Source organism: Drosophila willistoni, chromosome 3R (genome assembly GCF_018902025.1).
Source record: "Drosophila willistoni isolate 14030-0811.24 chromosome 3R, UCI_dwil_1.1, whole genome shotgun sequence".
NCBI classification, from domain to species: Eukaryota; Metazoa; Arthropoda; class Insecta; order Diptera; family Drosophilidae; genus Drosophila; species Drosophila willistoni.
Window position 1 is genome coordinate 26640573 of NC_061086.1, and position 22549 is coordinate 26663121.

The 22549-nt window shown below is 40.9% G+C and overlaps 3 protein-coding genes and 1 long non-coding RNA gene across 4 annotated transcripts; all 4 read right to left on the bottom strand.

The window, feature by feature from the left end:
• Positions 1-1398: 1398 nt before the first annotated feature.
• Positions 1399-6266, bottom strand: LOC6647370 (indole-3-acetaldehyde oxidase). The gene is made up of 6 exons (XM_002069713.4): positions 6033-6266; positions 4733-5658; positions 4350-4583; positions 2478-4287; positions 1801-2421; positions 1399-1743 (listed from the first exon to the last, which is right to left on the bottom strand). The coding sequence occupies exons 1-6, from the start codon at positions 6070-6072 to the stop codon at positions 1559-1561; spliced, it is 3816 nt and encodes a 1271-aa protein (XP_002069749.1). The 5' UTR covers positions 6073-6266; the 3' UTR covers positions 1399-1558.
• Positions 6267-6684: 418 nt separating this feature from the next.
• Positions 6685-11179, bottom strand: LOC6647369 (aldehyde oxidase 3). Its single transcript, XM_002069712.3, has 5 exons — positions 10912-11179; positions 10108-10842; positions 9506-9739; positions 7969-9451; positions 6685-7901 (listed from the first exon to the last, which is right to left on the bottom strand). The coding sequence occupies exons 1-5, from the start codon at positions 11122-11124 to the stop codon at positions 6769-6771; spliced, it is 3798 nt and encodes a 1265-aa protein (XP_002069748.1). The 5' UTR covers positions 11125-11179; the 3' UTR covers positions 6685-6768.
• A 191-nt stretch (positions 11180-11370) lies between these two features.
• LOC6647368 (indole-3-acetaldehyde oxidase) lies at positions 11371-16177 on the bottom strand. Its single transcript, XM_002069711.4, has 6 exons — positions 15919-16177; positions 15374-15531; positions 14557-15303; positions 14255-14488; positions 12383-14189; positions 11371-12320 (listed from the first exon to the last, which is right to left on the bottom strand). Exons 1-6 carry the CDS (start codon positions 15956-15958, stop codon positions 11521-11523), a joined length of 3786 nt encoding a protein of 1261 aa, XP_002069747.1. The 5' UTR covers positions 15959-16177; the 3' UTR covers positions 11371-11520.
• A 1427-nt stretch (positions 16178-17604) lies between these two features.
• LOC124459786 lies at positions 17605-18758 on the bottom strand. Its single transcript, XR_006953800.1, has 3 exons — positions 18412-18758; positions 17832-18155; positions 17605-17764 (listed from the first exon to the last, which is right to left on the bottom strand). It is a non-coding gene; the product is annotated as an uncharacterized LOC124459786 (long non-coding RNA).
• Positions 18759-22549: the final 3791 nt, after the last annotated feature.

Below are 22549 nucleotides of genomic sequence, written 5' to 3' on the forward strand. Positions count from 1 at the left end.
TGTCTTTTGCCTTTTTTTTCTCTCCCTTTGTATTCGCGTGATTCCGTTTTAGCCATTCTTGAGGCCAACACATACAGTTTTCACTCTGAAATCTATGTTTATAAGGTCGATAACCAAATAATAGCTATATCTTGGGACTTTTTATTAATTTACAATTATATTAAAGACTCAAACTAAAGACTCTTGCATTTTATTTACCATAATTCTTGCCCAGAGCATATACATATATAGATTGGAATCCAACTCACTATTTGTTAAACCCAAGTGTAAAAAATTCATTAACTTTTTGGCTAGGGAACACTATTATTATTATTACTATTAATAAATCTGGAGGTTTCGAAGAAAAGAAAACTGCTCAGTTTAAACATCAGTCCAGTCGGAGATAGAATTGCATTTGATGACTAATAACATTAAGGGACTTTTGTTTTCTTTTGTGGAACTAAGTTCTCAAGTAATATGGAATAGTTTCTCAAAGAATGTTTGCATATCAATTATCGATGGATAAGATTAATATTACATTCAAACAAAAACTTTCCACTAACAATGTTGTAAACAATTTGACTGAAAACTATGAGCTATAGTATCCGATACACTTCTTTGTGATTTCTTTGTTTATTTGGTTTTTTCCAGAATAAAAAGAAGAATTATGGATTTCTTTCATATTTATATAATAGACTATGAGTTTACTTTTTCATAAAGTTTTATGTCTGTGCCTAGCTTTTAAGCATTAGTTTGGTTGTAATTTATTGTCTGAAATCGTTAAAGTCAGCGAACATATGGCTCATCAGTTTAACCCATTTTCTATTAAAGCCCATTAGTTTTTCACCCTTTCTCTTTCATTTGGGTTAACCCTGACACTTAAGTAAAAATTCAATTGGCACATTGTGCGTCCTTTGTATGAAATATATTATACCTATACTTAGCATAACCAAGCCACTAGAAACCAGATCGATAATATCATTAAGGATGTGCTCATTAACGCGCACAGTTGGTGATATTTGAAAAGTCCATTAGAATCGGCCCTGGCCGTATGTTTTTGCCACAACCGCAGGCCGTGGCGACCAACCAACCCTGAATATCCGAGGTCTGAAGCCTTAAGCGGGGTTCATACTTAACGCTTCGTGTACCACACAATTTCTACTCAACAAAATTTATTTTACGAATACAACAAAAAAAAAAAAGAATTAATGAAGAGGTCTTCCGCGGTATCGGCGGGGGTGTGCCTTTAGCTGCTGGTGTTGAGGTGTTAAGCATTTAAAAAAAAAAAAAAATAAATAGAAGTAAAATAAAACGAAACGGAAAGGAGGATTGTTTAAAGGAGAGTGTGAGAGAGAGAAATGTTAATTCCAGGGTTGACCCAGGGCCAGCGGCAAAAGTTCACAATGAATGTCATTTGGATTTGCGTTTGGATAAGTTTTTAATTTATTGTGCGTAAAACAATATAGGTTATCTGGGAGTGCCCATCTATGTAGTCTGTATGTATGCCTCTAGCTGGTCAGCCACGTGCCGTCTCTCACGCTGTTTCTTGGCTGGTGGCCATGTCGCATCTTGAGCGCACTTAGTTCAGCTTGAATTGGCTGGCGGGCTGGGAGCCGGCATGGAGAACCAATAGTTCGGGTGTCATGGGGGCATTAAGCGTCACCCAGGACTTGGGTATGCCGGCATCATCGCGAGCCGATTGCAAAGCGTGCTGGAGGGCAAAGCCCACAGCTATGGATAAACAGATGGCGGGTTCACCAGTGGCTAAAGGAATAATCACATTAATACGTTTCTCTTTTCATTTGCCTAGTTATGACCTACCCTTTGACCTCATAAAGCCCGCCTTGTTGGGACTCTTGGGCAGAAGTTCAATACGCAGATCAACAGGGATATCCTTTGCACCGGGCGGCTTATACGTCCAGGTGCGATTTGTCAGGCACTCGCCTGTCTTCTTGTCGGTCACAACCTGTTCGCTGGTCCAGTAGCCTAAGCCCATTATGAAGGCCCCCTCAATCTGACCAATATCCACATTTGGATTCAAACTCTCTCCGGTGTCCTCAAGGATATCCACTCGATTAATCAAGTAGTTGCCAGTAAGAACGTCCAATTCTACTTCAGTCAAGCACAATCCACATACGGAATATGGTTCCATGTCGCCTTGCTTACACTGATCACTGGCAATCATATTAATCTTGCGATTATAGGCCTCATTAATCAGCTGATGCCAATCGTTGGGTTTGATTTCCTCCTTGACGGGAGCGAGGCGGGCGTTGAGTGTTTCACAGGCTTTGCGAACAGCAAAGCACAAAGTTTCACTGCCCACAGCGCCACCAGTGACCATAGAATTGGCTCCATTGATGGTATCACTGGCCTCTATGCGGACCATTTGCATGGGAATACCCAAGGTATGGGCCACCACCTGGGAAATCTTGGTATTCATACCTATGAAGGATGAAAATGAGAAGCAAAGCGGGCAAAAATGTTAATGTTTAACTTACCTTGACCCATTTCTATGCCTCCATGACTGACCACCACTGTGCCATCAGCATGATATATCGCCACAGTGGCGGGATATTGACCAAAGTAACCAATTTGATATTCCATGATACAAAGACCCAATCCGCGTTTGTGCCAGCGATTTTCCTTATTGTGTTCAATAATTGCCGAACGACGCTCTTTATATTTGGTACTTTCCAAGAATCTGGGCATCATTTCACCCATTTTATGGGCAGGCAACAAATTAGCATATCGCACATCGGCCGGATCTTCGCCTGTCTCAAAGGCGATATGCTCAATGATATTCTCAATCATGGCAATACCTTCAACCGAGCCAGGAGCACGACACGGTGTGTTGGATGGGGAGTCAGTCAGAACCAAGTAGCCATCAAGTTTATAATTGTCGCTGAATTCATAGCAATTCTTGGACAGAAGCACAGTGTGCCCAATGGGTGATTCATTCGATAGATAACCAGCATCCTCATAGAAACGACTGCGTATGCCAACAATTTTACCTGTCTTCTGGACATAGAAATCGTAATCGCAATGGAAAGCCCAACGTTTGCCTATGGATGTCATAATTGACTCCAGGGATTGGACAAAGCGCACAGGACGATTCAGCTTAAAAGCAGCCACCGAAGCAGCTAAAGCTGCCAGATTGCAGCGAGTGGCCTTGCCACCGTAACCACCGCCAATGCGGCGCGTCTTGACCTGCACTTCATTGGCCCGCAACTTGAGGACATTGGCAATAACATCCTGAGTCAAGTCCATCCATTGTGTGGCCGTGTAAACCTGTAGTCCACCCTCGAATGGCAAGGCAACAGTGGTCTGTGGTTCCATATAGAAATGATACTGCAGACCCATATCCAGCTGGCCGGAGGCACTGATCGCATAGGGCTCTTCTAGTTCCAATTTCTCCAGCACTGATTTAACCTTCTGTTTAATGCGGTCATTGGATTGGGCTCCATCCTTTTCCAAGACATCTTTCAGACTCGGCAGGATCTCATCGGCTCCTCCCTCATAGGTTATTTTAATCAGATCAACAGCGCGATTGGCCAAAGCGTTCGAATCGGCAACAATTATGCCTATTGCCTGTCCATAGAATTTAATGGTTCCGGTGGCAAAAAGTTCCTCATCATCGGAGAAGAAGAAGTCATCCTTTGTCTTGGGTCCCAGGCTATTGGGTCCTGGTATATCCTTAGCATCCAGATAGGCCACCACTCCAGGCAAAGCCAGTGCAGCTGATGTATCCACACTCACGACCTTGGCCCCCACTCGCTTAGCTGGCACAAACGCCGCCCACACTTGATTGTGTTGTGTGGGCAAGTCGTTGGCATATGTAGCTTCACCCGAGCACTGAATATGACCCTCGTGCTTCTCTGTTGGCTTATTGATTGGATAATTCCGCTCGAAAGTCTCAAAGTTCTGCTTGCCACTCGATACAGGGCGTTTGAGTAGAGAACCACCGGTGGCGAATTGACTCGACACCTTCTGTTGTCTCGCATTGGCGGTTTTCAGAAGAAATTTGTAAAACAATCCGCAAGCTAATTTCCGACGATAGGCTGGAGAGGCGTCAGGTAGAACCTCATCGGGTTCCAGCAATGTTGTCAACTGGCCAAATGCCTTCTCCAAAAGTCCGCTCTCATATAGATTGCGACCTTGAAGTAATTGTTCAATTGCAGTGGCATGAACAAATTTCGGATGAATTCCGCCAAAGCAAATGCGAGCATTCTTAACGGTATTCGTCGAATTCAAGTGGACAAGGAATGCAGCATTGACATAGGCATGAGCATTCTGAGCACGGGGCATAATCTAACATAACCGAGAGATACATTGTTAATTTCTGTATGCAATTGCTTTAGCTTTAGGCTTACCTTATATGAGTCAAAGAGGTAAGTCTCCTTGGGATAATTTGCCAAAACAATTCCTCGTATAATTTTGCCCTCCATGGACAATTTCAAATAGTTTGCCAAGCTAAGAGTTTGCTGTGTCTCCGGTCCATCCTGAACAATTATCTGGGCATCCAAAGCCTCCAGAACAATGAAAATGTCTGAGGGAAACTCTGGGTGGGCATGTTTCATAGACAAATTGCCTGCCAAGGTGCCAGCCTAGGTTAAGGTAAGAAAAATTATTAATATAAATAACTAAAGAAAATAGATAAGTGAGTGAGCACTTGCCCTCTAGTGTAAAGGCTTAGCGCTTATCAGCTAGATAACAAAATACTTGATTGCTGTCGTTTGTTTTGTTGTATACTTACATTGCGGACTGGCACATTAGCAATCCAATCAATATGTTGCCACACCTGAGCCAGATACTCAAAACCTGAAGTTTTCTCTAATGATCGACAAATGTCCATGGTTTCGGTAAGACTGAGATTACCACCCAGTGTTAGGAAACCATTTTCCACTTTGTGGGCCTTCAGTTCGGGCAATCCACCAATATCAATAAATGTCTTTATCTCTGTCTTACGTCGGTAGACACCATGAGCGGTATTGCCAGCTACCAGCATGTAGGGTAGATTTTCTTTGACGGTTCCTTGCAGAGCCTCAAATAGTTCTCCGAAAGTCTGAGGCCAATTCCAGCGATTGCCATCAAAGAAGATCTGACTACCCTTGGTTGGTTGCTGTTTCTTGCAGGTTCCACCGCACAGTTCTCCCGTCTTGGGGCACTTTTTGGAACTCAGATCCTCGATATCAACGCATTCAGCTGGAACTTCAATGTTACTGTCCACAGCAAACGACTTCAAGGCGTCCAAAATTGGACGATAGCCAGTGCAACGGCATATGTTGCCACCGAATGAATTCTCCACTTCCTCCATGGTCACACGACCGTTGTTGGCCTTTAGAAGTCCGTACATGTTCATCACAAAGCCAGGTGAACAATAACCACACTGAGTGCCATTCATTTTGGCCAGGCGATCTTGAATGGCATGATAGCCCACTCGCTTATTGCCCAGACCCTCTGAAGTGGTTACCTCAAGACCCAGACAGGAGTTCAACAAGGTAAGACACGAATTGACAGACCAAGTGCGAACTTCTTTGGTTGCAGGATGAATGCCAGTCAAAGTGCAAACACAAACTCCGCAACCGCCTTCTTGACACATGAACTTGGTACCGGTAAGACCGGCATGTTCACGTATGAATGTATTTAGAGTTATATCTGCTGGCAAGTTGGCCAGATTAACTAGAAGGGAAACAACAAAAAACATATATGTAATTAAGGGCACGCAATGAAAACCAGTTTCCATATAAATCTAATTAGCATTAATAGTTCCCTTCAAACGGGGAAATAAAGATGGCCCAAATTTACATAGTCTCTAATTCGAAAATGATTGCTAACATTAGAAATATGTTTCTACAGTTTCAGATAAAATCATTTTTCCTGACATTATAGCAAGTCATGGTGATAAGAATGCCTCTTCAAACACTTTAAGTATAAGCTGTATATATACATATATATTTTCATTTGTGTCTACACAATTTCAAGATGAATTGATAGCAATTAACTGCCCACCTAAGGGTAGTCGACAATGCATGATCTTTTATACTCATACATACCGTCATGTCTGGTGCCGTTGATTGTTAGACTTGCAGCCATTTTAAATTGGTTATATAATAATCCCGATCCGTTGATATACCCGAGTAGGCCCCGTTTCTTATTGTGAAATTAAGTGAATTCTCTATATATGTAAGTACGTTAGCTCCTTGTCATGAGAACTCTGGTTGCTTTATTTTTTACTTTCCAGGTAAGGTACTCTTCCGGAACCTACTATAAGGTATTTCACAATATTAAGAAACTATTTTTGTCCATTAACTTTGTCGATTTTAACTCGACTGTGGCGCAGTTCGTTTTCTTCGTGTATTTATTCGATTCTCAAGTGAGTAAATTTTAGCTTTAACATTCTCTCCCACACTGTTAACTATAATTAATGTGTCGCTCAAAGTATATTTTGGATTTCTCTCTCTCTCTCTCTTTCGCTCTTCCTATCGCTCTATCTAATAGTTACTCTCCATTGACGCCGTATTGCCGGTCGCTTCTTATCGCCATGTAAGCTTTTTTCTACACATTTTTGTTTTGATTTCGTTTCTACACAAACTTTTTCAATAACCTTGCAAGGGGTTGGCTCTGCCGTATGGAGAGTGTCGAAATGGTGAGAACTGGAAAGAGTTGATTGAATTGAATGGAATGAGTAAGACAGACAACAAATAATTAATGAGACAATAGCTTACTTATATTGTTGGAAACGTTTGTATTACTTAAAAATTATATATTATTATAGTTATGAATTTGCATTTATTGCAGAGAAAATGTTTCTACTTGACTGCCAGCATTCAGGACAATGGTTTCTGGTGTGGTTGGAGCACCCAAACGTACCCATTCTCTGGGTAGATTCTGATCCTGTCTAGCCGATTGTATGGCATGTTGGATGGCGAAGAGAACACCGACTGCCAAACATAAAGCCGGTTCTCCTGTTGCCTTAGATCTCATAAAACCCACAGGATTTGGACTTTTCTGCAAAAGTTCAATACGAAAATCAATGGGAATGTCCTTAGCTCCTGGTGGATGATAATTCCATGTACGATTTGTTAGAATGCGACCCGTCTGACGATCATAGACTAAAAGTTCCGTTAGATAATAGCCCAAGCCCATGACAAAAGCTCCTTCCACCTGACCCACGTCAATATTTGGACTCAAACTCTCGCCAGCGTCCTCCAGGATATCAACTCGTCGTATTAAATGATTGCCAGTGAGTATATCCACCTCTACTTCGGTCAGGCTAAGACCATAAATATTGTAATTGGGTATTTCGCCCAGGGCATAAGAATCCGATGCCATGAGACTAATCGACTGAGTCCATGCGTTAGCTACAACTTGCTCCCATGTAGCTCGAGGTCCTAGCTGGCTCTTAACTGGTGCCAGACGTTTATTCAATGTATCGCAGGCTTTTCGTACAGCTAACCCAATCATTTCACTGGACATGGAGTTGGCTGTCACCATGGCATTTGCTCCCACAACTGTATTACTGCTCTCGATGCGAACACGTTCCAGGGGAACTCCTAGTACGAATGCTGCTACTTGAGCAGCCTTCGTATTAATTCCCTGTCCGATTTCAATTCCGCCATGCGAAATAACCACCGACCCATCGTTGTGATATATAGCCACTGTCGTTGGGTAAGAGTAGGCGATTTGAGTGTTTAGAGGGAAATCCATTAAGGCCAAGCCCAAACCACGCTTGCGCCAACGGTTTTGGGCATTGAAGAGATTAATCTCCGTGCGGCGTTTGCGATACTCTGTGGAGGCTATGAATCTGGGCAATAGTTGAACCATTTTGGTGCCAGGTCGTAGGTTTACTAGACGTACATCAGCTGGATCCAATTTACAGGCAAACGCAATGTGTTCCAAGGCAGTTTCTGTCATGGCAATGGCTAGAAGAAAGGCACAGAAAGTAAATCAGAAGAGTGTTTGATGTGATGTCTGTCGCATGTCGCTCACCTTCTGCTGTTCCAGGAGCTCGACAGAATGTCGAACTAGCTGCATCAGTTACAATTGCACTTCCTTTTGGCTTGAAATTTGAATCGGTCAAATTGTAGACATTCTTAAGAGCGGGCAGAGTCAAAAAGTCCACCACATTCTCGTTGAGAGTGCACCCCGCATCCTCGTAGTAATTGTTGGTCAAGAGAGCGATCGAACCACTTGCGCGGACTCTAAACTCATAGTCCGATCGGCAGGCAAATCGTTTACCATTGCACTCCATCATCGATTCGATAGTTTGCACAAATCTAGCTGGACGATTCAATTTAAAGGCCACCAATGCGGCGGCACAGGCTACTTGATTGCATCGACTGACCTTGGCGCCATATCCGCCTCCCACTCGACGTACTTGCAACTGTACTGCATTTCCATCCCAGCTTAACATTCTGGCAATATTATCTTGCGTCACATCCATCCATTGTGTGGAACACCAAACATCCAGACCTTGATCACCCGGTACGACTATTGTCGTCTGAGGCTCCATCGTGAAGTGATATTGTGAGCCCAATTCAAGTACTCCCTGACCCATAACATCGCCGGGCAGTAAAGGTTGACAAGGGCTGAGATTTGCTTCTTCTCTCTGGGAGCTGACAATGCGTTCTTTCACTTTGGCAGCCAGCACTGCATTCATGCTGGTATAGATCTTAACCTGATCATTAGCGTAGATAATTTGCACTAAGGTTGCCGCATAAACGGCCACATCCTGGGTCACGGCTGCTATCACACCCAAGGGCTGATCGTAGTACTTTACACGGCCAGAACAGAAAATTTCTTCGACTTCGCTAGCCAGCAAACTGGCTCTATAGAAATTATTCGCTCCTGGAATATCTTTGGCAGCCAAAAAGGCTACGACACCTTTGCATTGTAAGGCAGCAGATGGGTCGATTTGTTCAATGGTTGATCCCACTCGTTTTGCTGTCACATAGGCACAATAAACCGCATTCGATGTGGTCAATAGATCATTCATGTACTTCGCTTCGCCAGAGCATTGAATGAGACCTTCCAACTTTGGCACTGGCTCCGTAACAGGATAGTTCTTTTTTATGGTCTCGAATTGCTGACTACCAGAGGAGATTGGACGCTGCAGCAGTTGTCCTCCACTCCGATATTGATCTCGTACTAGATTATTTGGTGCCGATCCCAAGAGAAACTTATAGAATAGAGAACAAGCCAATGTCTTACGATATTCAGGTGATGCTTCTGGTGGCATTTCCTCCGGTTGAAGGTCTGCTAGTAGTTGGTGAAAGATTTGAGTGATTGTGGCTGGATCATAGAGATCCCTGCCAATAAGTAGCTGCTCCACCGGCTGAGCGTGGACATAATTGGGTCGAATATTGCCAAAACAAATGCGAGCCGAACGAACTGTGTGTCGTTGGATATTCTGCCATTCGATGAGGAATCCAGCATTCACATAGGCATGAACATTTTGAGCACGGGGTAATATCTAAAAGAAAAGAGAAGAGTTAAGAAAAAAATCCATTAAGTTTCCTGAACTCACCTTGTAAGAATTGAAAAGATATTTATCCTTCGGATAGGCCTTCAAGATGAAACCACCTATAACCAATTTGGGTGTGGTGTCAATTAAATAGTCTAATAGACTCATGACACGTTGACTGCTAGGACTATCATAGACCAGAACATTTGCATCTAAGCTCTCGAAAGTAATGAAAACATCAGATGGGAATTCCGGATGCTGCTTCTTAATGCTTATATTGCCAGCTAGTGTTCCATTCTGTTGATAAAAAGTTTAGAGAAATATATTTCAGTGTATCCTAAACATTAGCGTGATTAGTAGATTAACAACAATAATAAGGTAAAAATCAAATTTTCAATCATACACTAACAAAGCAAAGAGTTAATTGAATGCATTGACAAAAATTAAATTTAGTTAGAATTTTTCAATAGGATTCAAAATGAATTTAGGTTTGTAGAACAGAAGTCATGATAGTCAACTCTTTGATAAATATTCTTTCGATTTATACACAACAAATAATGAAAGTGCATTAGGAAAGCGACTAACTTGTTAACTTGCACACAACAATTTTTGGTTTGATGTCAAAAACCAGTTTCAAGATACAATTTATAGCCATCTTTACTCACATTTCGCACTGGCACATTCGCAATCAGGTTGAAATGCTGCCACAACTGCAAGCAGTATTCGAAGCCGGAACGCTGAGCAGCCAGCTGAAAGACTTCCATAGTCTCCGTGAGAGTTAGATTGCCACCGAGGAGAATGTGATCCGATTCGATGCTGTATTGTTTCAATTCTGGCACCATATTCACGTCGATGTAATGCTGTATATTCCGCGATCTTCTGTAGACACCGTGAGCAGTATTGCCACCCACCAATATGAAAAGATCTCCACTACCCACCTGACTGAGGGCAGAAAAAAGCTGTGCCATTGTCTTGGGCCAATACCATTGAGTGGCTGTTGAATCCCTCAATGATGAACGTGAACAACTGCCGCTGCAAGATTGTCCAGTACGCGGACACAGTAGCTCGAAAAAATCCTCAATATCCACACATTCGGGCGGCACTTTAATTGTGCTATCGACAGCAAATGATTTCATGGCATCCAATATGGGGCGATAGCCGGTGCATCGACATATGTTACCGCCAAATGCATCCTCCACCTGTTCCATGCTCACCTGGCCCACGTGTTGCTCCAACAGACCGTACATATTCATCACAAAACCCGGCGAACAGTAACCACACTGAGTGCCATTCATTTTGGCCAAACGCTTCTGTATCGGATGATAGCCACTGCGTTGATTTCCCAAGCCCTCATCGGTGACTATGTCCACATCATCACAGGTATTCAGTAGGGTTAGGCACTGCAAATGGTTGTCATATATAATTACAAGTTGCAAGTATCCATGAACTGCATCATTTTGAGGTCATACCGAATTTGCTGCTCTTGCTTCAATCTTTCCTGTGGCTGGATTAGAACGTCGTATGACACACACACACGAACCGCATCCGCCCTCCAAACACATATACTTGGTGGCCGTTAGCTGCAAGTGCTCCCTAAGGAATGTATTTAGTGTTATGTCCGGAGCATAGTCCGTGGCCTGCACTTCATAGGGAAAGCCATTCACATTGAACTTGATGCTCATCGTTGCAAAGTTGGCAGCCAAATGCCATGGTCTTGGGGCCAAGTCTTTCTATTTATTTCAAAACGTTGGCTAAAAAGCTGGAAACCTGATTACCAGTTAATTAGGCTAAACGGGTTCGGGTTTTAGATACAAGAAAAGAAGAAAAAAAACGCCATCCAAGCAAAATAAACAAACACTGCAAAAATTTTCAAGCTGCTAAATTGGAATTGAAATTGAAGTTGCTGTTATTAGTGGAATTTTAATTGCTTTGCTTTACAATGGATACTTTATATTTCATTTCTTCAGTATGTATATTTGTTTGTCTTTTATTTATATTGTACACTTTCTTCATATGTATTTGTTTAATAAATTTCAATATATATAACAATAGTAAACCGCCCCCAAATAAGTAAGTGTCTACTTAAGCTTAAAACTAGTTACCTCATGTCCCGCATTTAGCACCAAAGTTTCGGGAGTAGTTGGCGCTCCTAGACGTACCCATTCGCGGGGTAAACCAGCATCCTGACGAGCTGATTGCAATGCCTGTTGCAGGGCAAAAACAACACTTACGGCTAGACAACAAGGCGGCTCTCCTGTGGCCTTGGAACGCATAAAGCCAGCACTGCTTGGACTCGGATTCTGAACCAATTCAATGCGAAAATCAATGGGAATATCTTTGGGGCCAGGCGGCTTATAGTTCCAAGAGCGATTGGTTAATAGGCGTCCCGTTTGCCGGTCGTAGACAAGTTGCTCGCTCAGCCAATAACCAAGACACATAACAAAGCCTCCCTCAATCTGACCTATATCGATGTTAGGGCTCAAACTTTCGCCTGCATCTTCGAGAATGTCGACACGTTTGATTTGATTGTTGCCAGTAAGGACATCCAGTTCGATTTCAGTTAGAGCCAGACCATAGACATGATAGTTTTGCATATCGCCCTCTTTGTAATGATCGGAAGCAATCATATTGATGGAAGCGGCATAGGCAGCCCCCACTGTCTCCACCCAAGTGGCTTTTGGTTTCTTCACAGGCTCCAGACGAGTATTGAGAGTCTGGCAGGCCTTACGCACGGCATAGCACAGACTTTCGCTACCGACAGCACCGCCAGTGACCATGGAATTGGCTCCATTAATGGTATCCGAGGACTCCACTTTGATGAAAGACAACTCAATGCCCAGGGTATGCGCAGCCACCTGGGCTATTTTGGTGTTCATGCCTGAAAGAGAGAAGAGAATAAGTCTGTGATCGATGAGCGAACAGACTAGGCAACCAACTCACCTTGACCCATTTCAATGCCGCCGTGGCTAACAACCACTGTGCCATCAACGTGATAAATGGCCACTGTGGCTGGATATTGGCCAAAATAGAAAATTGGATAGTCCATGACGGCCAAGCCTAGACCACGTTTGGTCCAACGATTCTTGGTATTGTATTCATTAATATCTTGTTTCCTAGCATGGTATTCCCTCGATTCCAAGAACTTTGGCAGCAATTCTGCCATTTTATTGCCCTTGGTTATGTTGAGCATACGCACCTCAGCCGGATCCTTCTGAACCGCAAAGGCGACATGCTCTAGAATGTTCTCCATCATTGCGATTCCCTCCACAGAACCCGGTGCACGGCACCAAGTAGAGCTGGGAGCATCGGTTAGCACAGCATTGCCGTTGATCTTAAAATTACTGTTGGCGTTCAGGTCATAGCAATTGGACGCTGTAAAAGTGGAGTGACCCTCGATGGGACTTTCGTTTGGACACCAGCCAGCATCCTCATAAAAATCATTCTCCATTCCAACAATTTTGCCATTAGCCTGAGCATGGAATTGATAGTCAGAGCGGCAGGCCCAACGCTTGCCATTGCAATCCATCATGGACTCGAGAGATTGGACAAATCTCACAGGTCGATTCAATTTGTAGGCAGCCAAAGCTGCAGAGCAGGCCACTTGATTACCTCGGGATATTTTTGATCCATATCCCCCACCCAGACGACGCACTTCTAGTTGAACATCCTTGACCTTTATCTGCAGCATATGAGCAATCACAGATTGAGTCAGATCCATCCATTGAGTAGCCGAATATATCTTGAGGCCATCTTCAAAGGGTATAGCCACCGTGGTCTGGGGTTCCAAGGTGAAATGATATTGAAGACCCATTTGAAAGATTCCCTTGACACTGACATCTGGATCAGCAGAGAACTTAAGCTTCTTAATCTTCGACTTGGACACTTGAACAATGCGGGATTCGATGGGTTTTCCACTTTCAAACACATCAGATAAACTAGGCAATATTACTATATCCCAACTTGGCTGGCTGTAAATAATCTTTACCAGCTTTGCTGCTCTTTGTGCCTGGTCTGCAGTAAGAGCCACCATTACACCGACAGGTTGCTCATGATGACGCACTGTACCCGAGCAGAAGATCTCTTCTTTTTCAAAACCAAAACTTGGCTCAACAAATGTATTGGTGCCCGGCAGATCCTTGGCACTATAGAATGCAATTACACCAGGTTGTTTTAGGGCTTCCGTTGCATCTATTTCCTCAATGATGGCTCCCACTTTGTCGGCTCCCACAAAAGCACAGTACAGAGTATTCGATGTAGTTAGAACATCATTCATGTAGGTGGCCTCCCCGGAACATTGAATCATACCCTCAACTTTTTCTACAGCCTGGGTGACTGGGTAATTTTGTTTCTGAGTCTGGAAGGTTTGCAGTCCAGATGACAGAGGACGTTGGAGTAAATGTCCACCGCTTAGGAATTTCTCGTTGATCTCCGCGGGGGGAGCATGTTTGATAAGAAACTTGTAAAACAAGCCACAAGCCAATTTTAAACGATATTGAGGCGAAGCATCCGGTAAAACTTCATCTGGTTGCAGGAGAGAAGAAAGTTTGGCAAACGATTGCTCTACTAGGCCGGAATCATAAGGATTTTGTCCAGTTATCAGTTGTTCAATGGCAGTGGCGTGAACAAACTCTGGACGAATGCCACCAAAGCAGATCCTAGCACTTTTCACTTTCGTCACGCCACCGGCCAACTCGAGCAAGAAGGCAGCATTCACATAGGCATGGGCATTCTGGGCTCGAGGCATAATCTAATAGATAATAATATAAAAATACAATTAATGTCGAATTACTCGGAAGAAAATTCACTTCTCACCTTGTATGAGTCAAATATAAAGTTCTCCTTCGGATAGTTGGGCAATATAAAGGCCTTGAGCAAGAGTTTTCTATCTTGAGATTTTAAATATTCGCTCAGTGACATTTGCAGCTCATCTTTGGCATTTTTCATAGCCACCACTTGGACATTCAAGGCCTCAAATGCAATGAATATATCTGAGGGAAATTCAGGGTGTTGCTTCTTAATCGAAATATTACCAGCCAAAGTGCCAGACTATAAAAGAGATATTGAAAGTGATCAACAAAGAAAACCATTATTGTGTAATCTTTTGAACAACTTACATTGCGCACTGGCACATTGGCAATCAAGTCCAAATGATTCCACAGAACCTGCAGATACTCAAAACCAGTTTCTACGGCTGTAGTCTTTAGTATATCCATGGTTTGTGTTAGACTCAAATTGGCACCCAGGGTGAGCTTGTTGCCTTCTTGTTTATGCTGTCGCAATTCCTCCACTTGCTGGATATCAATAAAATGTTTAATATTCGGCGAACGCCTGTAGACACCGTGAGCTGTATTTCCAGCCACTAGCATAAACTCTTCGTTGTCGCCAATCTTATCTAGAGCCTCGAATAACTCAGCCAATGACTTTGGCCAATGCCATTGAGTGCCATCATCATAGACTAATGTCCTTAGCTGCTGATGACACTTTCCCGCACAAAGCTGTCCCGTTTTGGGACAATTTCGAGCCGTGAGGTTCAAATCCTCTATATCCTTGCAAGCCGCGGGAACTTGTATGGTACTATCAACGGCAAAGGATTTCATGGCATCCAATATGGGTCGGTAGCCAGTACAACGGCAGATATTGCCACCGAATGAGTTCTCCACCTCCTCCATGCTGACTTCGCCTCCATGCTTCTCCAGCAGACCGTACATGTTCATCACAAAGCCCGGCGAACAGAAACCACACTGAGTGCCATTCATTTTAGCCAAACGCTTCTGTATGGGATGATAGCCACTACGTTGAGTGCCCAATCCCTCAGCTGTGGTGATCTCCAGCTGGGCACAGGTATTCAACAAGGTGAGACACTGCAAAAGAGAGAGAGGATAAAGCGATAACGACTGTGTGAATTCTAACGATCGTGACCTTGAAACAAACCGAATTAACTGCCCAAGCGCGTTTATTCGCATCCCGCACCACACAAACGCAGGCTCCACATCCCCCCTCTTGGCACATGAATTTGGTGGCCGTAAGTTGCGCATGCTCCCGTATAAATGTATTCAAAGTGATATCCGGCGGCAGATTGGTCAGATTAACTAAAGAATAAATAAACAGAAAGCTATATACTCGACTCGGCAGTTGACTAAACCAAGTGGAACCTATTTAGTTAGGGTATTTCTAATATAGCATTTGCACGCTAAAATTAGATAACTGGTTTTTTTGAGTTTATTGACTCAAACAGAGAATACTGGGAACATAAATTAAAATTCACAATGTTGTGAAACTTTTTGTATAATAGATCTTTGGTAATAATGTCAGAAATACTTGTTCACATTATGGCAAAGTCTTATTTAGGTTATGTAAACCTCTTCCCTTATGGGAACTGTATATATGTATGTATGTACATTAGATGTATGTATTTACATTAGATGTATGTTATGTATGTATGTATGTATGTACATATGTATACATATATTTCTTACCCGTATAGGGTTGTCCATTGATTGAGAATTTCGTCGTCATTTTGATCAATTATTCTCACTCCAAAAATAAATACTATACCCAGCAAAGCAACACACAAATGTCAGCTGTAAATTTGTTGTTTCTATAAATAATGAAAAAATGTGCTTTACTAATGCATTTGTTGTTGCTGTTCCTATACGTTTGGTGCTTTTTGCTCTCTTTTTTTAGTAGTTTCCCGTTGTTTGCTTCTGTCTCCGTCGGCTGTCTTTGGACAACTGATCGCCGCTGATGTTGTCGGCGGCTGTTGATGAATTTTTATTTTGTTTTTGTTTTTTGCAATTTTCTTAAAAAAAAAAAACAAAATATAAGCAAAAAACGCAAATGCCTCTCAAAATAAAAAAACTCAATTATCTGCTCATGGTTATTGTTGTTGTTCATTGGTATAAAATAAGATAATTTTTTGTTTGTTTTGTTGAATAAATTTTCGTGTCTGAACGTGAAGTGTTGTTGTTGTTGTTGTTGCTGTTTTTGTTCCATTCATTTATACAATTTGCCGGCAATTTTTAGTTTTTGCCTCTCTGTTTTCTTTTTGTTATTTTTATTTTCTGTTGACTAGTCACGTTATTTGCCAAACTAGCACAAACAGTAGCTAGGTACGCGATTTGGATGTAACCGAATTGAAAATACGCTTGCTTATAATAATTAAAGTCTTTAAAATTAAACAATTGTTAGCCTTTTTTTTTATTGTTTAAAACAAATTAATAAAGTTTTTGAATATTTGCGAGGTGCTAAAGTGCAAGGCAAACGAAATAAATCGTGTAAATCAAATGTTATAATATTCGATTAGCACTAATTTATTTTGAGTAGAAAACAAAAACAGGCCTGATTTTATAGCTTTTCAATTAGGTTTAATTAAAAAAGTATATAGTATCTTTCTATTTTTTTAGAGACTAAAATATTACAGCATTTCCATATTTATGTATATTGAGAAATCGATGTTGGCGTCTTTGTGTAGCAAACTTCTCTTCAGAGCTGATGTACCTGCTCTTCTACGCTCTCCTCCTAACAAATAATGTAACAAATGTAAGGTTTACATATTGTTATACTGACACCAAAAGATGAGCTTTAAAGCTACTATATAATTTATTAAGAATTACTGGTTTTGTATGCAAACTGCAAAATAATAATAAACAATCAATTATATATCAGATCTATTGTTCGTTTGAATCAAATTTATTTAATTGTATTGCATTTGGTATAATTCCAGTAATTGTGTTACAATTACTATATGTATTTTGCATTTGCATTTGTTTTGGTTCAATAATAAAATCGTATAATGAAGTAAAGCTCATGAATCTACTTATCAGCTTAACGAATCATTTCTCTCACGCAAAGAACAAAGTGAATCTAAATCAATGAAACAATTTGAATGGAATAAACAAAGATACAAAAGACCACAGAGGAAGGTGGAGAGGATAAACTTATTTTTATGCGCTGTACGAAATCAATGAAATAAAACAAAAATATGGTTAAAATGGCTTACCAAATTAAGAAGACAGAAACTGGCTCAAAAGACTTCTGTGACTTTTCCACAATTCAGTTTTGGTTTCTTGATGGATGGAGTAACTGTTTATGTCGAGGCCAAGAAAGATCCTCCTCCTTTTTAATTCAAAAAATTCCTTTTCAATAATAACTTTATTGTTTGCTTAAAGTTACTTTTCTTACATTATTTTTCAAATCTCAGTTATTTCTATTTAGTATATTTAGTCGTCAAGCTATTTTAGTATATTTCCAGAGAATTTCTTGTCCTTTTTATTAGGTAAACTTTATGATGGCCAATCTTTAACCCATCCATACATATGTACCCTTGTTTAGATACATGAAATATTTATGGTATGAGACAGAGAGCAAGAAAGATGTGGCATCAACTCACCTTGTCCATTAAATATGGGCTTGGTTCTTACTCTTGGCTTTTGCTTTATGCTGACCAACCAGACGACAACCCGCCCGCCCGTTTTGTGGGTCAGTGTCATCCATATCCATTGCTGTTATTTGGGGGCATCAAATGGCCGTTGGCCAATAAAACCCAACACTTTTTTGGGTATCATCTTCTGTCTGGGTGTGGGACTCTGTCTCGACTATTGCCTGGGTGTGCGAGTGTGCCAGTGTGTGTGTGTGCATCATCATCTTCGTCATCGGCAGGCTGCTCTCCAGCAGCATCTTTTGGGGAGCGCTTGGCTCACGTCACTTTTTTGTGCTTTTTTGATAAGGATCCGCAATTGAGAATGAGAAGACAAGGTGAAGGCGTTACGGTCAAATATATTGGAATTTTATTATGCATGACAGCTCCAAAGAACCAAAAGGCAACAACAACAAAAAATAATACAAAACAAAAGAAAAAGCAACAAGACAAGAAAGGGACACTCCCATCACGGTTTGGGTTTGGGTCATGAAGTCAAAGTCAGGGATCGAAACTGAACTGGACGTAGTTTTGAAACTTGGAACATGGTTACCTGTTTGACAGCGGGTCTTGGGCTCTTCCCCTCCCCGGTCCCTCCCCTGCTCAGCCATGTGAGAAAAGATTGCGTTTATCATATTTTAATTTTGACTTGTTTAAAGTTGTGTTTCCTTCGCCTCTCCTCCTCAATCTATCTCCTTTTTGGAATACGATTTTTGAATATCGATAAGGTGGCAAGGCGGAACATTTCCTTTTGTTCTTGACTGGTGTGTATTTTGGGCATGATTATGTAATTTTTTGTTTTTTCGATTGTTCGATTTGTGTATTCCTTCCACTCATTCTTCGAAACAAGTATCGATTTATATTTTGACAAATGATTTCCAAATGAGTTGACATTTTTTCTCTCACCCGTCTCGTGCAGTTAATAAACAAAAAATGTATGTAAGAATAATGAAAATGAAGAAGACTGTGTAAATATGTGTTTAATTAATTAAGTCGCGTCAATAAACAGTAAAAAATAAAAACGAGAACGAGACGATAACCAAAGATCATTTATTTTCAATCTTGTACTGACTAATCCAGCCCCCAAGACCTTTCTTTTCGATTTCTTTGGAAATGATAAGCAGCTGCAATTTCTTTGCTGAATAATAAAGCAAAAATTTTTGAAAAATTTCAAAAAGAATCGCAAAACAGTTTTTGGAATATTTACAGGTATATATTTACATACAATATATAACTTTTGAAGTTAGTTCACTCTGTTTGTTGGTTAAAAATGTTATTGGTCATAATATATTGCTCGAAGCCTAATGAATTTTTATTATTAATGTATTTGCCAGGTAAACATTGTATTTCTTTGCCTTTTTCCTATTTAGAGCCCTCTTCTGCAGTCAGTTTCCCTCTTCCCTAATCAAAATAAAACTTAACAAAAAAGAATAACATCGTTTTGGGTATGGACACTGAACCCCTTCAAAGTGGAGTAAAAAGAAATGTTGGTACATTTACTCATTGGTTTGACACTGTTAACCCTTTGTCACTTCCATTGACAGTTCAATAATGCGTCATTTGGTGTGACATGAGATAGGGGGAGATGGAGCTAGAGAGAGAGGGGGGGAGACGGCTAAGAAGATAAGAATGACGTAAGGACCCTTCGTACGTTTGCTGTCACATTGAAACTCACAAATGAAACAGAGATAAACGTAAAGGATCTCTTTTGACTAAAAGATTATCATCAAATATTTTGCAAAGTCAAGATGGAAGCTATTTTTTTTATTTCAAATATTTAACTCTGACTTAATCTCAGGTATGAAGAAATGAATTTAAAATTTAAAGTCAGAGTTCTTATTAACATTAATAGCGTTATTTCTATAGGGTATTCCAAAGTTGGCCCTCTCAGTTATCAACTGGTTTCTGTTTGTTCAGTGTCGCTTGTGGCCAAGAAGATTGGCTCGAGCCTTCTTCGGCTCATTCGTATTCTATAGTCTGTTGTCGCCTGTCGGATGTCACATTAAATTCGCATTATTTGGTTGAAATAATTTTGTGTTTATCGTTGCCAGAGACCAACATTTGCCTCTCTTCTCGGCTGTGGGGGGGCTATCATCATTTTTAGCTGTTTATTGCTTCCATGAATCCAAGAGACGTTGTTGACAAAGATTCCGAGGATTGCAGTGTATTTGGTTAATGACTTTTTGCTGCATTTTGCCTTCCACTTTTGTTTGCTGGCAAATGAGTGATAAATCGTTATTGTCGATTTTGTCTGGTTTTTGGTCGAAACAAAAATCTCTTTTAATTGATTCATCATCGGCTTGGACGTTTACGTTATTGATAGTGTGTCATTTGCTCAACGGTTTCAGATTACCCAATTTGGCGACCCACCAAGTTGTTGCCCGTTGTTAAAATGAGGCCCAGCTGCAGCAGCTGGTAGACTCTTTTCATGGTCGAGCAAACTGCAGGCATTATACAAAAGGCTTTCACAGGGCACTCCAAGCATTAGCACCAGCACCTGTCACACCCTGTTACACCCTCTCTCTCTTTCTCTCACCCCATCTAACCCCATCGATTTCGATTCTCGATTCAACTGTGAACTGTCATTTAACTCATTTGTGGCCCAGACTGAGGGAAATTAAATACATTTCTATTTTTTACGAGTTCATCGAAAAATCCATAAAATCGAAACAAAAAACTTCCCGCTGTCAATTTTATTTGCGACAAATAAACAAAAAAATAAAATACAAAAACCCAATTTTTATTTAAGTGAAATGAGCTTTCCACCAAAAAAAAAAAGAACACACACACACACATACATACATACATATAACGGATATGAAGAGGAAAGCGGAAACCTAATTGAAAGAAGCCACGCAAATTGAGTTAACCAAGCGGAAAACCAGGCCATTAAAATTGGACTGGCTTGCCAAGAGAAATGGGAGTCAGTTGTAGTTGCTTGGAGTATGGAGTGTATGAAGTATTTTGGTGAGACGGAAGTGTGGGAGTTCTGTTGGACACAGACAATCGACAAACTTGTTTCGATTCAAATCGATTTATGGCATTTGCAATTGTGTGGCAATTTAATAGCAATTTGTTCCCCAAAAATTGACGAAACTTTGATGAAATGCAATTGGAAAATTGTCACGGCTACGGCTTCGATTCTGGCTCTAGCTCTAGCTCAATTGACTACACATTTTCGCCCCCATTTCCCCTTCCCTTTATATGTGTGTGTCTCTATCTGTACGTAACAATGGCAACGTGCAGCAAAACAGTTGCAAGTCATTGCAAATGGCTAAAACTATTTTGATCGAAAATCGACAGTCGGTGAGTATTTTGGGTTATTGAAGGCAATTGCCATGAAATTTTCCTGCTAAGGGTCGGAAATATGGCAAATGTGATGTTGTTTTCATAGACACCTTGGGATTTGCATTATGCAATAATACTTGCTAAAAATAATCCGATTGCCATCAATATAATTGGATTTTTAAGCACGAGAACTTTTGAAACGACAAAATGTTGAGGCTACTTTGTTAAGGGATTTTTACTACTGAGGATAGTAAAGACATCCAATAGATGCTTTAGGTAGTTATTAATATCTTACTCATCAATTTGCTAAATATTTCCATATTACAAAAGTTTGAAAGGACTTACAGATAAGATATACATATATAAGATTTGTTTAACGTAGATTAACAATTCCTTTTATTTGATTTCTATTTTCTCTATCGTCGTTAAATCAAAGATTCATATATTATTTCACAAATAAAAAAGTTGTTTGTTTTTTTTTTTGGCTGGAATGAGCAACGCAAAGCGCCTACCTAACAGATACATTTCGACGATAACTAAGCCGACGAACAGCCAAAACGTTGAGATAATAAGATAAGTAGTTTGGCAAAGAAGGGAGAGAGAGACATAGAGAGTGAGAGTGAGAGAGGGAGAACGATGAGTAGAGGGGGGTAGAGGAAAAAAAAAACATAACAGGCAGCAACAAAAAAGTAGGCGCGATAAATTATTAAGTGACTGTGACGGGTCCTCTGGAGCTCGTGCTCTCCCCAGCTCCGGCTTCAACTTCTCCTCCTTCTTTGACTCCTTCTTGGGGTTTTGGTGTGGAGTTTGTCACCAGAACAAGTCAGCAGACGGTTGTGTTTGTCTTATCTACCAGATGAAGGTTGTTGTTTTTTCACTTTTTTTTATTTTTTATCATGCCAGTTAACTGTGGGAGCCAACAGCAACAACAACAACAACAACAACTTAATTTGTGATTTATTTTTTATAGCCGAACAGGAATAGTTGCAAGATTTATGCAGCCTGGCAGAGTTGCTTAATTTATAAAATGAGAAAAAAATTAACTGACGTTGATAATAAATCAATTTCCTGCCTACACATTAAATTATACAGTTAATAATAAGCCGGCAAGTTGAGGAGTTTTTCTTTTTTTTTACGTTTCTTTCCTTCTTTTTCTTTTTTTTTTTGTTTTGCCCACGTCTTGTGTCTCGGCTTGGACTGGGACTTGGAGTCCAACTCAAGCTGTAACTGAAACAGAGACTAAGCCTAAGAGATTGGGATTGAGAGTGGTGGGGACTGGCTGGCTGGCTCTGTCTTTGGTTACATCTGATCGGGTTGTTGCCTGGGCTGTTTATCGCACACAAATCCATTTGCATCTCATCAACGTTTTAGACACAAACTGGCCCTGGCCAGGCAGCAGGGCG

Bases quoted from the DNA above. Each gene is read 5' to 3' on its own strand.
- LOC6647370 (XM_002069713.4), bottom strand. From the start codon at position 6,072: ATGGCTGCAAGTCTAACAATCAACGGCACCAGACATGACG. The intron at 5,659-6,032 runs GTATGTATGAGT...TTTCCCTTCTAG, and splicing joins CAACGGCACCAGACATGACG to TTAATCTGGCCAACTTGCCA. The intron at 4,288-4,349 runs GTAAGCCTAAAG...CGGTTATGTTAG, and splicing joins ACCTCTTTGACTCATATAAG to ATTATGCCCCGTGCTCAGAA.
- LOC6647369 (XM_002069712.3), bottom strand. From the start codon at position 11,124: ATGAGCATCAAGTTCAATGTGAATGGCTTTCCCTATGAAGTGCAGGCC. The intron at 9,740-10,107 runs GTGAGTAAAGAT...TTTTATCAACAG, and splicing joins CGAATGTGCCAGTGCGAAAT to AATGGAACACTAGCTGGCAA. The intron at 9,452-9,505 runs GTGAGTTCAGGA...CTTTTCTTTTAG, and splicing joins ATCTTTTCAATTCTTACAAG to ATATTACCCCGTGCTCAAAA.
- LOC6647368 (XM_002069711.4), bottom strand. From the start codon at position 15,958: ATGACGACGAAATTCTCAATCAATGGACAACCCTATACGG. The intron at 15,304-15,373 runs GTTTGTTTCAAG...TCTCTTTTGCAG, and splicing joins GCGCTTGGGCAGTTAATTCG to TGTCTCACCTTGTTGAATAC. The intron at 12,321-12,382 runs GTGAGTTGGTTG...TCTCTCTTTCAG, and splicing joins CGGCATTGAAATGGGTCAAG to GCATGAACACCAAAATAGCC.